Genomic DNA, 16,449 nt, shown 5'->3' with positions numbered 1-16,449 from the left:
CATTGATTTGTGCTTTAAATTGTAAGCCGCCCTGAGTCTTTGGAGAAGGGCGGGATATAAATGGGATTAAAAATAAAAATAAAAAAAATAAGACTTTTGGAGTGTCCCTGGGTCATATGATCACCTTTTGTAACCTTCTGACAAGTAAAGTCGATGGGGAAGCCAGATTCACTTAACTGTGTTACTGTGTTACTAACTTAACAACTGCATTGGTTCACTTAATAACTGTGGCAACAAAGGTTGTAAAATGGGGCAGAACTCAATAACAGAAATTTTAGGCTCAGTCGTGGTTGGAAGGTAAGGACTATCTGTAGTAAACAAAGGAATTAACATGTATCATTTAGCAATTTCATATATTAAGGGAAAAGCAGAGAATTATGTCGGAAGCCATAACCTTTTAAAAAAAACCTCTCAGGAGACAAAAAATAATGGTGGGGCAGACCCAGATAAAAAAAGAATGCAACTATTTTTCTATCATTATTTATTTTATTCATTAAATTTATTGGCCACCTAATGTTGTTCATTGTATCTATTTCATTATTCATTACTTAAGATATTCATTATATCTTCATGATATCCGTACATCTAACCATCAATCTTTTGTGGGAACGTGTCTCTGAGATGGTAACTCTGCCATATAGACAACTGATTTCTCTGTGCTTTTAAACGGAATGCACACTAGAAAGAAAACAGAGCAAGATTAGGAACTATACAGAAATGCTTCTCCCAAGAAAGAAGCCGCACTGAAAATGTTAACTATAGTCTCATAATCCATGAAACTAACAGATACATTTATACATTTATGCCCTTATAGGTATCACACCTGGATCGTTTGAAAAGTACATCATATACTGACTGTTCATCTTCAGAGAGTTTCAATCTGTGCACCTGAACAGAACGCCGAGGCAGAGATATCTAAAGGGAAGGAAGAAACAGAACAATTTTAAAGACTGTACCAACGTGATCGGGTACTCAAAATTATTAAAGTGGAAGACTGTTCTACCCTATGAAAAATCCAGACAACACATTTTTCATTCCACTCCCAGGCCTAGAACTTAAGAGATGCCATGTGAACAAAATACTGGCACATTATATGCTGTTTTGTGCCGACACAAAATAAAAAACCTTGAAGCCCAACCAGGTAAGAATACATCTAATAAGGAAATTTTGTAAAATATTTAACATCTTAAGCATATTTATCAAAGCAACACAATAACAGTGTTGTGCATAAATGATTCAGAAGTCTGTTGCCTTACCATTTTTTTCTCAAAATTCTATCAATAGTCAAGTATAATAAAACTTGAAGACCAGTAGCACATAGTACAGAATTTAAAATCTCAGTTTGGCAGAAGCAAACAATGTAAAAATCTTGCTTTCAAATATTCCATCTTTTAAATTAAACTTTTACTGTTATGGGGAAGATGTGGTGGATGCTGGGCCAAAATGCTGGGGAACATAGAATGAATAGAGCATACGTGATTTGTTCTACTTCCTTTTAGCTATACTGATACACAGAGCTGCTATTTGTCACCAGCGTTTAAGTAACATTCAGTTTTTTAATACATGGAACTGGTTCGAGTCCCACCAGGCTCAAGGTTGACTCAGCCTTCCATCCGAGGTAGGTAAAATGAGGACCCAGATTGTTGGGGGCAATAAGCTGACTTTGTAATAATGCCGCTTGGGGGGAGGGGCGAAAGCCCCAATAAGCAGGCATATACATAGAATGAAGGCTATTGCTAAGCACATTGGTTTGTGCTTAAATTGTAAGCCGCCCTGAGTCTTCGGAGAAGGGCGGGATATAAATGGGATTTTTTAAAAAAAGATGGGAAAGAGAGCATTGTTCCTTTGTCTCACAAAGGAAAATTTTTGAGTGTAAAATAAAATTTGTCTAATTAATTAAAAAAGTAATATACCCTATTTTCACAGTTGAGCAAGAAAAACTGTAATTTTGTGATCTATTAAAGAAAGCAGAATGGCAAAAATAAATGGAAAAATGTTATTACTAAAGGCTTGCCAGATGAATCAAGCTGGTCTTTACTTCTTCGTAGTAAGAGACTCTTGGTTAAAATCATCAATCTCTCTCCTCCTTTTCTTGTATTATTATCAACTTGGCTCTTCCATACTTTAAACTCATCAAAAGGAGAACAACGAAGAAACCTGTGGGTAAAAGGCAGTAAGAGGAAGGCAGTAGAGACAGGTGAGACAATGCTGTCGAGGATTAACAGATTCAGGACAAATCACTTTATTTTTAAAGCTATGTGCAAAATACAAGCCCACTTTATTAACAAAAGACTTGTGTTAGGCCAGGGCTCTTCAAACGTGGCCCTTTTATGACTTGTGGACTTCAACTCCCAGAATTCCTCAGCCAGCGTGTCTGGCTGAGGAATTCTGGGAGTTGAAGTCCACAAGTTATAAAAGGGCCAAGTTTGAAGACTCCTGCGTTAGGCTTATATTAAGTTAGCCTCTCCTTTACAATTAGCAAATATGAGCATGTATGAGATAGAAAGAGGAAGACAACACCCATTTAAGAAAGAAAGAAGCATGCTTAATTTACAAAGCCTTTGCCTGGTCATTAATGAGATTAACTTACCTAAGCAAAGAATACATATCCAAGAGGTTGTTCTGAATGGGTGTTCCAGTGACAGCCCATCTGGCAGTAGCTCTCAGTTTACAAGCAGCTATTGAGGCCTGCCCTTTGGGGTTTTTGATATTGTGGGCTTCATCCAGTATAATTCGAGCCCAGTGTATACATACTAGAGGACAGAAAAGAAATGACGTATCCTAGAGAAGTAGATTTCAGCATTAGTCTGTGATGTTTGCAAAACTGCCAGCACATTTGTCTTGAATGAATGTACATCTTTTCTCAATATACATGTTCTAAAATGTACTGCAATATTTTGAGATGGAGACATCAGAACATTAAAAGAAGTATGAAGTTAATTGGATCCACAAATTTGTCTGAAAATTATTGATTGGGTCAATATGCTTTTTTAAAGATCAAAAGTATCTTAATCTGAAACATTAAGAAACCATTTCACTCCTTCAATTAAATGTCATAAAGTGTGAAAGTAATTTTTTAGAAATTATATTAAAATAGATGTAAATAAAATTATTTTTAAATTAAATTAATCTTTAAACTAACTTTTACTATTTGCTTTTGCGCCATATAATTAAGGCTACATTGAGAATTATTTAGGTAGAAATACAGACAAGCCAGAAAAGTCATGAATATAATCCACTGAATTGTAACAAGTGAATCTGTAACCATTCCAGCACAAATCATTCTATATCAAGGTTCACAGATCTGTCTATCTATTTATCTTTAAATACAGTCTTTATCTCAACAGAGCAATTCTTTGTTTCTATTTTAAATCAGTTTTGCACATTTCAATCACCTGTACTAGACAATCTTCAGCAACATCTATTTCTTCTTTTTGTATAGGAATTTCCTTGGCTAGAATACTGTAAGTAGTGATAACAATCTCATACTGAGAAAGGCTGCAAAGAGAAGGAGACATAGTTGGTAAAGAATCTGGCACCTCAGAATTACCATTCTGTTTTTAATTTTAATGTTGATGAATAATAAGTGTGGCTGCTTTCAAAGTTGCTAATGAATGGTATATTTCCATCCACTCTTTTCTTCCAGACATGGGGAAAGGGACAAACAAATCAGCGGGCAGCTGCTTCTAGTTCTACAACAAAATTACAGGCAGTCCTTATGGTAGTTGGCACCGTATTTTCATCAGCTTCACAAAGATGTACTAAAGATGTATTCAAACTGCTAAGAGCAAGTACACAGCTGAGTAGATCACAAATATTTTTATATGATAAATTTAGGGTACTCCAGATCAATTTTCCAAGGAAACTTTGCATTTTGAATATCCTTAGTTATATTCCTGAAAAGCTCTGACAAAAGAACTGTCTGTAGAATATGCTGAGATACTCATCACTAACTAATGAGGGCTGAAGACGACTGCAGAGATTGTAGGCCTAAGACCAGAGCCAAAATGTCAGTTTGTGCTTTTATTTTTTAACAGATTTACAGCCAGGCTTTTTTTTCCAGTATCCCAACATATTAAAGCAATAGCATAGGGCAAGATACACTGCATCTTAAAACTATCTTTGCACTTACCTACTAGCATTCTTAATTCGGTTAGGTCCATGGTATAAGTATACTTTCAGTTTGCCGTGTTTTACATATTTTTCCACTTCCTTTTTCCAGTGATGAATCAGAGATGCAGGACAAACGATTAAGGTGCCCTGTGAACAGGTATTAATAGAATCTGAAAATGCAAAAGTTACTAGGTGAAATGGGATCTAAACAAAATACCACAATGCATAATAGGTCTCTTCAGGGTTCTGGCCCCTCATATTTTCCCTTCCTAACATCAGCTTTAGATCTTTCCTAATGGCCACAAATCATGGCTAATCCTGTTTGTAGAGAGAAGGAACTCTTTTCCTAGCATTTCCCCCCCCCCTACAATTTTACTATTTCACCTAATCTAGTGATCAGTGCTGCCAATACCTAATTTATTTACAATAAATAGTTCATGTTCCATATTTCCTTTCTAAACAATTCACCAGAAAAAATCCAATCTAATTACACTGTGTAAATGAGTTGACAGATAGTAATTTTTATTTTTGTACCTTGTTTGGACATCCAAAGCTCTAATTTCTTCTCTTTTTCTTTTTCTGCACACTTTTGGGCCAGGATGAGAGCAATCATTGTTAAAGTCTTCCCTAAGCCCATATCATCCGCTGGAAAGGAAAAAAAACAGAATAAAACAAAAATATGGATTTATGTACATCTTCCATGTTTCCTGTTTTCCACAATTAATTACCGGTATATATTTTCCTCTTTTATGTAAAAATAATTAGAGAAATGAATGGATTAAATTTTATCTGGAAAAAGTGGCTAAAGTGCTGATTGGAGCTAAAACCAAATCCACTTCTGAGAATTAAAATTAAAATCTTACCATAAACTATATCTCCACAGAGATATGTAGAAATAGGAAAAGCTTGGTCTTTTTAAAAACTGAAGGGCAGAATTCAAGGAGAAACTTGGGAAACCCAAAGCATAAACCAAGGGGGAAGAGCTTGTTGAACCAAGGTCTAAAAAGGTTGTTTCATATTGCTATAAACAGCTTCTGACAAACAGTAGGAAATTTAACGGAAGAAATAGAACATAAATTTTCATTATTAAAAAACTAGTCAAGTTTTCAATTGTTTATTTTCACTGAAGCTCTAAGCCTAATTGTGTCTAATTCTCTGACAAAGATTAAATTTGGTTGTCGGCTTTCTTCTCATTCTTCTTCAGGCTAGACATGGAGGTACTCGCTTTATTTAGGATAGTCTGTGATCTGACATGTACATCGGGATCTTTGCAATATTTTTTCTCAGATCTGGACAGTGCTCACTATTTACAACAAACCAGTCTCACCCTGTGATTCTTGGAGCATTATATTTTTTGTTGCATTTTTCTTTTTAAACAAAGCAGTCTGAATGTTTGCATTTTGTTTATTTAAAGTTAGAATTTAGGACTTATTGTTTAGGTTGTTTAAAAAAAATAAATTTTATTTTATCTCCTGTGAGATAGATTTATCTTCCCTGAAGGGGAATAGGTAAAGCTGAATCTTTCAATCACATATGTACGTTGCCAGGAGTTTATCGCCCTCTTCTTTTTTTTTCTTTTGCATTTTGGCCTTTTAATTGCCAGGAGGGTTGCACAAGTTTGAAAGCTCACTCTCTTATATACACACTAGGGTTGGAGACTAGTAATGGCAGCATGAACTACCAAATCACTGTGCAGAACACGGGGCTATAATATGAAAACCATGAACTCTGGGCTTTCAGAGATCCCACCTTCCACCCTATCGGCACAGCTGTTTTGCTACAGATATGTTACCCAGAATTCCTCCACACGGCTTCTGATTCTCCCTCCACAAAAGCCAACTAAGGGCTTGTTTTTGATGCAGCAATAGAGGGACCTGAAAAAATAGAAAAATATGGAATCAACTGTTACCTTATTACAAGATCTAATTTTATTTTGTATTTATACATAAATATTGTAAGTTTTGGTAATCTGTGGTTCCGACGAATTCTTTTAAGGTCCACATTGGTCTACTCAACCCAATATATTTTTGCTTAATAATGACAGACATCCTATTACATTAAATCAAAATAGTAGCTTCTTCTGAAAAAAAATATTAACATGACTAATATTAAATATGTCCATCTTCTCTCCATCTTCTCTCAATGATTTAGACTAATGCCCACCCTGTAGATGAAAACACATCTACAACACATCACAAACAGTTCAAAAAAAATCCCATGAATATTTAGGATGCTGGACTGCATTTATCAGTTTGTATTGTTAAGAATTTTAATTCTTTGTTGTATTAATATATAATTTTAAGTATTAATAATTTTGAGTTAAGGATGGATAATACATGTAGTCCTAGGTTAGCAACTACAATTGGGACAATCAACTTATTATGCTTATGATGTTACTTCAATTTTCCTTTACTTTACAGACCTAAAAAGTTCATAAATGTAAGGACCGGGTAGTTAAGTTACTTTTTCATCACTATCATAGCTATGAAGGGTCACCACACAATTGTTAAATGCGGACTACGTGTGTGTGTGTGTGTGTGTGTCTATATGTAGCGGACTTAGGGTGAGAATGGGGCCAGCTGAGAGAATGGGCCCTGCCGATTAGGCAGGAAGATGAGGAGCTCCGGCAGCTGCCATGGGTCTGGCGGCAGGGCGTGGCTTGGAGGAGGGAAGAAAAAGGAGGAGGAAGCAGATAGAAGGGAGGAAGAGAGGCGGTTTGGTGGAGCTTGCTGTTCTGAGCCAGCTGAGAGAATAAGACAGAGTAAGAAGCTGGGGTTTTCACGTTTGCTTTTTTTTTTTTTTTTTGCTTTGTTACAGGCAAGCCGGATTAAAGGGGGAAGGATAGAGAGAGTGAAAGTAGTTGTTGGAGCTGTTTGCTTGAAGCAGGCCAGGTAGAGAGAGAGAGAGAGGGTGAAAATGGCTGGTTGGAGCTGTTTGCTTGAAGCAGGCCAGAGAGGGAGGGAGGGAGGGAGGGAAAGAAAGAAAGAAAGACGTGAAGTTTTATTGTTTCCTTCTCTTTTGTTGTGGGCAGGCCAAAGAGGGTAGTCTGGAGAGTTTTAATTCCTTTCCCTTGTTAAGTTAGGCAGAGGGAGACTTAGGGGAGAGTTTGACATACGTCTTTTAGTGGGAGGTAAGGTTTTTTTTTCCTTTATAGGATCAGCTGGGAGAGATAAAAAGGGATTACATGGAGTGACGTCAGAGAGGGGTGAGGACAGTGGACAAGGGAGGCTTCTGCCAGCACCAGAGATTGGTTGCCATCGTTCTAGGCAAGTTGTTATCAAAGATGGATTGACATTATCCTGGGCAAGTTGTTGCCACCAGAGACTGGCTGCCATTGTTTTAGGCAAGTTGCTGTCACCACAGACTGATCGCCATTGTTTTAGGCAAGTTGCTGTCACCAGGGACTGGCTACCATTGCTTTAGGCAAGTTGCTGTCACCAGAGGCTGATTAACATTGTTCTGGGCAAGTTGTTGTCATTAGAGATTGACTACCATCTTCCCTGTAAGTTCTTATTGCCTGAGATCAACCACCATCATCCCAAGTGAGTCACCATCGAGACAGAGCGACCATCACCGCCCCATGTGCGTGGCTGCCGATCATGATTGAATACCCACTGTGTTACATGACCTGTTAGGCGGAGGCGCCAACATTAGATACCTCTTTGGGCTGGTGACCACTTGGAGGGGAGGTCGGGAGGGAGGAGTAGCATTAAAATTAAGTTAATGAAATAAATGTGCCATTTGTTATGTTTGGGATCATACCATCTCTACAGTTTACTAAAATCCAGAGATATTTAATGTTGGTGTTGCAGCACTAATAATTTTATGAGACTCTTCAACATTCACAATTTAACTGCACAATTTCTAAGCACTCTTTCTTATCAGAAATGAAAACAAAGGTTTAGTGGGCTTTATTGAAACCAGAATATTGTAAGCAACTATTTAAATCCCATTTTCTCCTTCTTTGTGCAGAAACTGATCTTGAATTTTAGGGCACTTTATGAATGCTCGTTAAGTGGCATTGATGAGATATTGATTGAGAACATTACAGAAAGTAAAGCTTTATAATGTTTTGTTTTCACTTACTTTCAATTCAGGTGGATCTTCACTGACAGATTTCTCTGTGGGGCAACATTCAAGAGATTTGTGGAGCTGATTAATTGCATCACTTGTAGCATTTTGTATTGCCTGAAGTTGATCATTAATCATTGGGCCTCCATAAAGCATCTGCATTTTGAAGTCATCTAAAACTCAATTAAAGAAGTTATATACAATTAGCAACTTTAAACCTGTTGTGCCATAGTGATTAATATAGGACCAGTGTTCAAATAAATCAAGACAAGGTCTTCCTGAAAATGTTATTTCATGGAAAATGATGAACAAAAAACTATATTGCATTTATGCTTTTTCTTCTCCTTCCATTTATAAACTTGAGTCTCAGTTAAATGAGTTTTTATTTCCTTTATTATTAAGCATATATTCCACATCCATTTCTGATATCAGTATGGTTATCCCTTTCCTCACATATTTTTGAAAGTATTATGGCAAAACTGACCAGATCCCAAAGGAAGATGGAGTTCAAAACAACTAGGCATAGTATTCTTCTGGAAAAACTGTGGCTCTTTTCCTGTGACAGGGCCTGGCTGCATTAGGTTGACTTTGGTGAACAGATCAGGCTGTATCTTATGCTTCACATCTTCTGTTCTGCAAGAATTGGCTGAAATATGAAGAAAATAATTTTGGCTGTCTTTTCTGGATAGGCTAATTTCAGAATGCAAATGGAAAAGGCTATACTGCTAGTCACATGTCAACTATGACTGCATTCTGTAACATGGATCCAGGTGTTGTATTAGTGATGGGCACAACTCAAAAATGTTTCTGACTATCTAAACAGCTTTTTGGTTCAAGAGAATTCAACAGCAAACATCTCATGCAATATTACCCTGCCTGCTTTCCAAGGATTTATCTCTCTATCCAACTATTGTGGAAATATAGTTAAGTGAAGACTTAAGAGAATTGCGCAATTATACCAGTTGTGTTATTAAAAAGGCTTACCTTCCATTGTACATTCTTCTGCTTCCAGGTTAAAAGGGCTAAGTGCAGCTTCTAGTTCCTGCACTTGCTTTAATAATCGTTCACCTTTATCTGGGAGAGCTTCCACATTCACTGTTTTCAAAGTCCTCTATGGGCAAATTAAAAAAAAGAAAACCTATATTACTGATTACTTACCAATAAGCCAAATCATTTAACCCACTTTTATTTTCTCCATAGGTGGAATAATTAAGAACTATATAATAAATGAAATGCATTTATAAAAATAATAGTTATTTGCCCAAACTCCTATTCATGTCTGTTTCCCTTCCTCTCAGTCTGTTAACCAAGGAATTATTGCTTGGGCAAAAAGACAGCTTCTGAATGAAGGAAAAAAGGGTAAAGCAGTCATATACTTTGAGCTCTGGCCCCATGTATTACTTGTTTCAGCTGTACCTAAAAATTTAGCCTTTGGCAGATTATTTCTAAGGGAATGCAACTATTAAATATTATGCTTTCATTCTCAAGTAGACCACAGGGGTGTCAAACTCAATTTCATTGAGGGCCGCATCAGCATTGCGGTTGCCCTCAAGGGGCTGGGTGGGTGTGGCCAGGGTGGGCGTGGCCTACTGGGTGGGCGTGGCTAGAATGCATATGGCCTACTGAGTGGGCATGGCCCGCTCTACATCGTTCGCATCAAGGGTGCCTATGGGGGCCTGGGCAGGAGTGGGAAAGATCTGAGGGTCTCTGGGCCAGGGCCAAGGCAGTGGGGGCCGTTCCCTCACTGTTTCCAGGATGGCTTTGCGGGCCACATGAAACCACTTCGCGGGCTGGATCCGGCCCCTGGGCCTTGTGTTTGACATGTCTGACCTAGGACCTTTCAAGAGACTGCTGGGAACTGTAATTAAATAACCTTGAAGTGGCTTTATAGCCCAATCTGCTTCAGCAATTTAGTACAGACTAAGAAAGTAATATTTTGATACAGAAAATCTTTTGGTTCACTGAAAAATTAATACTTAAGATGCAAGAAGAGATTAGACCTGTTTCTGATTCAGCTGAGCTGACAGTTGACTGTGAAGAGTTTTATTATCCATACTGTTAGTCATCTGCAAAGAAGCTACTTCAGACAATACAGAAGGCATTTTTTTCTGAATGCAATCCTTTCCTTGCTGGGAATCAATTGCTTGCCCAACAGATGATTTGAATGACACAAGTGTTTCTTGTTTTTCACTGTCCAAATGTTTCTCTGTACACTTTTGCTCTTCTGGAGTTTTCCCCCTCTGAAATAGTATTGGTGTTTTTTCCATATTGTCTCTAGCATGTTCTTCTGAGAAACTTCTCGGTTTCTGAAGAGTCCCAAGCTCTTTGGATATCAGTCTTTTTTCTTCTGTTTTCCAGTTGCTACCTGTTTTCATTGTTACTATTTTGCTTCTACAGATTTCTGATTCATTTTTTCTAAGTTTCTCTTCATTAATAGGTTTTATGCTTGATGTGTGGCAGCTGAAGCTTGACAATGATTGTTTTTGATTTTCATTTTTCTGCCACTCATGTTCAGTAAATCTCAAAGATGAATTCTCTTGCATGTGGCTAGAGGAAATCTCAAATCTTTTGCTAGAATTACTTTTATGTCTATCCAATATTTTTGTGCTTTCAGTCTGAGGCTCACTCGGTTTTATTTGAGTTTTTGTTTCTTCTCTGGATAATCTTTCAAGTTTGTCTTCAAAATCTTTGTTTTTTATGTGCATGGTTGATGAAAATTCTTTCTTAACAGACAAAGTCTGTAAATTGGGCAGCTGTTCTTTGTCAGAGATATGAACATCTCTTTTCTGATTTTCTTTTTCTCCTGAATTTCTGTTCCCATTATCATTCATGTGTTTGTAAGAAAATTGCTTGTGATTCCTGTTTGAAACTTTAAATGGGTTTCTTTGATTTTTATGATCATGCAGCAATTCCAAAGCATGCTGAGACTGTGGATTACCTGGCAGTTTACTGGTATTTGAATCCTATAAAACAGCCACATGATATATTAGTATACATTTAAATTAGAGTATTTGCTCTGTTTTTTTTAAATACAAATTGAGAAGTGCCTTAATTTTTATATATCTTGCAAAGTCTCTAACCATAAGAAGAAACAGTAATTATTGATCATTCATAAATTACTCAGGTACTATTGTATAATGATTTTTCTACATTATGTGGTTCTACATTATTATCCTAATTCAGACTATTATAACCATCCCAACATTCTCTCATTTTCTTTTCCTTTTTATTTCACTATTACCCAATTCCAAAGCAATACAATCTGTTGGAAATCCGCAGTTATAAATACTTCCTTAGTGAATATTCAGATGAGTTTTTATCAGTTGTCTTCAGTTTTCACTAATATCCACTAAATGTCGTTAACATAACATTTCTTAATTAGTATAAACTAATACTTTTAGCTAAGTGCAATGTGAGAAATCCTATTATGAAATTTATGCACATTTATCAAACATTAGTACGACTCTGAAATCTTTAGATAATTAAGATTGTGCAGAATACTTAAGATGAGAAAATAAAATATTAGTTCCTTCCAGAAAAGCAAAATTTATTCTGCTTTTTTGTTTTAGAACTTCCCATAGTTAATCTGGAACAGTAGTTCAAATCATGATGAATAGAAGATAGAGAAATAGTAATAAAAAATAACAAGAGCTTAAGATTTCTAATTGCTATAACAGTGTAAACCTTAAATAACAACGGTATACCTGCCAGGGGACATTTCCACACATTTTCTTCCCTTCGGTTTTAGCTTTACTGCATCGATAAAACAATCTAGTTTAGAAAACAAAACATGGATTACCACTGGGTATAAATGCTGAGTATTAATTAATTGATGGTATTCTGTCAAAACATCAATTGTCCCTTTGAAAATATACCTGTACAAGTCTGGTTTTGCTTCCTTAATCAAAATTTGCAGCTCCACTGTATATTCTTCATGCACCAAGCAACGAGAAGGAGAAAGACTATGGAAAGAAAAGGCATTTACATAAATATTTGTCACAGAAAAAATAAATGTATATGCTACCTCAGTAGTATCAAAGATGGTGAAAAATATTTAAATCTGACTACCCTCTCATTATTATAAGGCGAATACAAGAATTAACATTCTTCTTCTATCTTTGGAACAATCACTTGTAAAGCCAGGTGCAGTAAAATGTTTTATAAAAAGTGCCTGGAAAGCATAGTAAAATGTAAAATAAACAGCACAAAAATCTATTAAAGGCTTAAATGTTTAGAATATTTAAGCCTTTAATAGAGCCTTTAAGCCTCTGCAGAAGCAGGCAACTAACATTTTAACTTCAAAGAAGATACTGTATAATTATGGGACAAATGTATTTCCAATACCTTTTTGTCACTCCAGCTAAAATTATAAACTAAATATAAAACTATTTCAGTTATGAATGGATATCGCATGCTACATATTTAAAAATATTTTTCTATATTAAAAGTGGCACAGTAATTACTTTCTGATAAACAACTGCTGAACAGTAGGTAAGCAACTGATAATACCCCAAGCTTGACTTTTTAAAATTCAACTTACTCAGTGGGGAGCACAAAGTCACATGGCTTCTGATTTTGGACTCCACACATATAAAAGCTTTTGCCTTTATTTGGGCCATCTCGGTTTCCAGTCTTCAAAAAACAGGGAAACTCTGAATAGAAAGGAAATGAAAGATATGAAGTTTAATCAGAGATAGAAAAGTACCAAGCTAACTATTTTTTTTAAAAAAAAAACTCACTTCAACTATTCAGAAGGCTCATATATCAATTTTACCTTTTCTCTGTGGTTCTTAGAATAAAAAATGCTGCTTAAATTATCAAGCCCAGCCTACTGAGGGCAGGAACCCAAACTCTAACTTTTCCCTCCAAATGTCTATCTAGACACATTGAACACATCCAATGAAAGGGAGCACAGCACCACACTAGTTAAATTAATTCTACAACCAAACTGCTTTTAATAACTTGTTTTAAATTATCCTATGATCTAACACATACATACACAGACTGAAATTTATTTCCAGGGTCTGGCTTTCAGGAATAATTGAGACAAGGCTGATGGTCTTTTCCTATATAACATCCTTTAGATACTTATTGCTATCAATAAGCCCCTCGTCAGGATTTGCAATTTTACTCAGTGCCCCATTTATCATCATGTGAGCAGTTAGACTGAAAGAATAAACAGACAAAGACTAGCATGCCTAGTGTTACAGAAAAATATTTCTATGCACCATGTGATGAATATAACTCTGAGGATTCCCGGGAACCTGCTTTTTGCTCTATTTGTAACAAAAGATACCCTCAATTTCTGAGCTGTATTCTGTTCTATGTGAAATCTTTCAACTACATTATTTTAATCCCTGTTTAACAATTAACCTCCAGCCCCCTAATCATCTTTGTTGCTCTTCTCTGTACCCTTTCTAGAGTCTCGACATCTTTTTTACATCGTGGTGACCAAAACTGGATGCAGTATTCCAGGTGTGGCCTTACCAAAGCATTGTAAAGTGGTATTAGTACTTCACTTGATCTTGATTCTATCCCTCTGTTAATGCAGCCTAGCACTGTGTTGGCTTTTTTGGCAGCTGCAGCACACTGCTGGCTCATATTGAAGTGATTGTCTACTAAGACTCCGAGATCTCTCTCACAGTTACTACTATTGAGCAAGATACCACCTATACTATATACTATACTAATTAAGAATTCCCTTGATCAATATCAGAACTCCAAAGTCACTTCCAACCCTGTTATTCTCTTATTCTCTCTTATTCTGCTTATGGAGCTATGGGTGAATGAATGAATGAACCTTTATTGTCAAAGTACAACCATGTACACATTGAGTTTGGCTGAGCCTCCCTTCGTGACTAGGAAAGGCTTTTACTTTCTGTAAATGGGGGGGGGAAGAGAAGAAGGGAGCCATTTATATAAATGTAATAAAATAAATAAATAAATTTATTGCTACCTATCAGGAAGCACATGTTTAGTGACCTACTCTAGAAACCAAATCGTTCTTTAACTTGCATATTTACGTATGTATTAATCCGCCTGCCTTTTTTCTGGCACTGCATAAGTAGTTCCCATAAGAAAAAAACTGACTGGGGAACCGCCCGATCACCTTTGAATTTTGCAAGCCATTCCTGACACCTCAGCCAAGGTTTCCTGCTCAGTCACCCCGTCCACCCTCCTACGTCCTCACCGTGAGCGGAGCACAACACTTTCTCCATGGTTCGCTTTCCAAAGCTCTCTAGGGATTCCCCTCACAGCAATCAAATCCTAACCGGACAAAAGGGAAGGACTCGCTCGCTTTCCCGGGAATCGCCAAGCCCACTTGGCTTCAAAGCAACCAATCCCCTTCTTTCTTTTCCCCCGGGTGGAAACCATCACAATTCCTCCCGCCTATGAAAAGCCGAGTTTTCGTCTCAGAGCGCCGAGCTAAGGAGGTTTTGCCCAGTTGCGGAAGGGATAGGAAAGCCGCCCAGTGAAGAAAGGAGCGCAATTGGTCAGAGAGGCAGCCAATATTTTCATACTTCGCTAACTTTTTCGCATTAGCGCGAAAAAGCAAGCTCAGTCAACTTAGCCTTAAAACGGTTGGGTAAAAAGGGTAGCGCCCCCTTGGCAGTTCAACGGAACAGGAATTACTTAATAGAGAAAGTCAAGTCGTGATCCCGTCTCTCGCTTTCCCATAAATAGGAATGTCCGTGGAATTCTGGTCAAAAGTTGTTATAATCTGAAGTAATGTTGGCTTCTGTCCCTAGTTTTCCCCCTTGAGGTTTTCTTTAACACAGGCACATATTTACAATAACCTTCATAATTATTCTACCAAGTATTAATTATGAAGCCATTTAATCTAACACTTACGGACAGAAGACGAAAATAAAACAGTGGTCTATTTTTGAATGCACTTATTTTATTTATATCCTATTTTAATTAATGGGCCCATTCAGTACTGTGTATGCCTCTCAGAATTATTTATAAAATTAATAATTGTATAAATAATTCTGAGAGGAATACACAGTACTGAATGGGCCCATTAATTACATTTCTTTTAATAGAACAAGTATCAACAGCAAAGTGAGATTACATCCAAATGTACATGAGACAATGTCAAGACAAATATGAACTGTCATTGTGACATCTGACGCAAATCAATAGTGATTTCACGTCAGGTTGTATTTCTCACTTTGCAGATGCCTCAGTAATGTTCTATGAACATTCCTGATTTGCACTATGACGGTATTCTTTACATCTCCCCACATTATGTTTCTGGCCAGTATCAAGATCTCATTTAATGGCATAATAAACTTTAAAAAATGCACTGTACTTTATTTTTTGACCCATAGAACAAATTTCCAGTACCATTATTTGATCTGGAATTGTTTGGACTACATAATGCCAGTTATTAGGTTTCCACAATACTGTAATATACATTTTGTGTGTATGTCTTTTAGTTTATTTTTGAGACCTGGTGACTGCTTGGAGAAGACCCTTAAGTTTACTTGGCAAGGTTTTGAGAAAGTTTGCCAATGTCTGCTTACTAGGGCTGAGAGAGTGACTGGTCAAAGGTCACCTAGCTGACTTTGTGCCTAAGGTAGAAATAAAACTCAGTCTCAGTTTCTAGTGTGATGCCTTAAATCACTATTCTAAATAATATACTTGCCTTGCTTTATAAATAAGCCACAATAGCAGCTATATATTAATTTAAAGCAATAAATGGATTCATATAATCAAAACATGCTGTGGCTTGGACCCCTAGCAACTAATCTTAGGATACATAATAGATGCAATATCATAAATGCAGTATGTTTGTATGTTTATTATTGAATTTATAACCCACATTCCTTGTATAAAACTCAAAGTAGTTTACAACAATATTCTAAGGTGCCAATTTGGCAGCAGGAGTTTAGAATTTTAAAAAATGTACTTCTACATTTATGTTGCTTTGAGTGTCAGCATTCAGTTTACAACTAAGGAAAAGTATTTAAAATACCATATTTTCTGTAGAAATGCAAATAGTATATGTTAAATATAATAAAAACAAATTACAGAATTAATTTTAAACATAGAATTTAGTACAATTCCAATGTTGTAAACAAGATGGTAGATAGCAAGAGAAAAGAGTGCAAAATTTAACTTCAGCTATAACTGTCACCTTATTACAGGCAGTCCTCGACTTACAACTGTTCATTTAGTGATCAGTTATAACAGCACTGGAAAAACTGACTTACACTACAGTATACCCATGGTCATATGATCAAAATTCAGGCACTTGGC

The 16,449-nt window shown here is 36.5% G+C and overlaps 1 protein-coding gene across 1 annotated transcript in view; it reads right to left on the bottom strand.

The window, feature by feature from the left end:
• Positions 1–14,402, bottom strand: part of TTF2 (transcription termination factor 2) — a gene marked incomplete at its 5' end in the record, with an annotated part of 31,000 nt that extends 16,598 nt beyond the window's left edge. The window contains 15 exons of the mRNA XM_083361253.1: positions 824–915; positions 2,004–2,157; positions 2,591–2,781; positions 3,396–3,498; positions 4,133–4,283; positions 4,648–4,758; positions 5,906–5,987; positions 8,200–8,357; positions 8,669–8,817; positions 9,165–9,295; positions 10,185–11,147; positions 11,889–11,955; positions 12,060–12,146; positions 12,725–12,836; positions 14,375–14,402. Coding sequence (XP_083217379.1) covers positions 824–915; positions 2,004–2,157; positions 2,591–2,781; positions 3,396–3,498; positions 4,133–4,283; positions 4,648–4,758; positions 5,906–5,987; positions 8,200–8,357; positions 8,669–8,817; positions 9,165–9,295; positions 10,185–11,147; positions 11,889–11,955; positions 12,060–12,146; positions 12,725–12,836; positions 14,375–14,402 — 2,579 coding nt within the window. The remainder of the gene's footprint in view (positions 1–823; positions 916–2,003; positions 2,158–2,590; positions 2,782–3,395; positions 3,499–4,132; positions 4,284–4,647; positions 4,759–5,905; positions 5,988–8,199; positions 8,358–8,668; positions 8,818–9,164; positions 9,296–10,184; positions 11,148–11,888; positions 11,956–12,059; positions 12,147–12,724; positions 12,837–14,374) is intronic.
• Between the last annotated feature and the right edge of the window lie 2,047 nt (positions 14,403–16,449).

This window comes from Vipera ursinii (assembly GCF_947247035.1).
Source record: "Vipera ursinii genome assembly, chromosome: 4".
NCBI classification, from domain to species: Eukaryota; Metazoa; Chordata; class Lepidosauria; order Squamata; family Viperidae; genus Vipera; species Vipera ursinii.
Note: the sequence above shows the minus strand (reverse complement) of the source record. Positions and strands in the feature narration are given on the sequence as shown.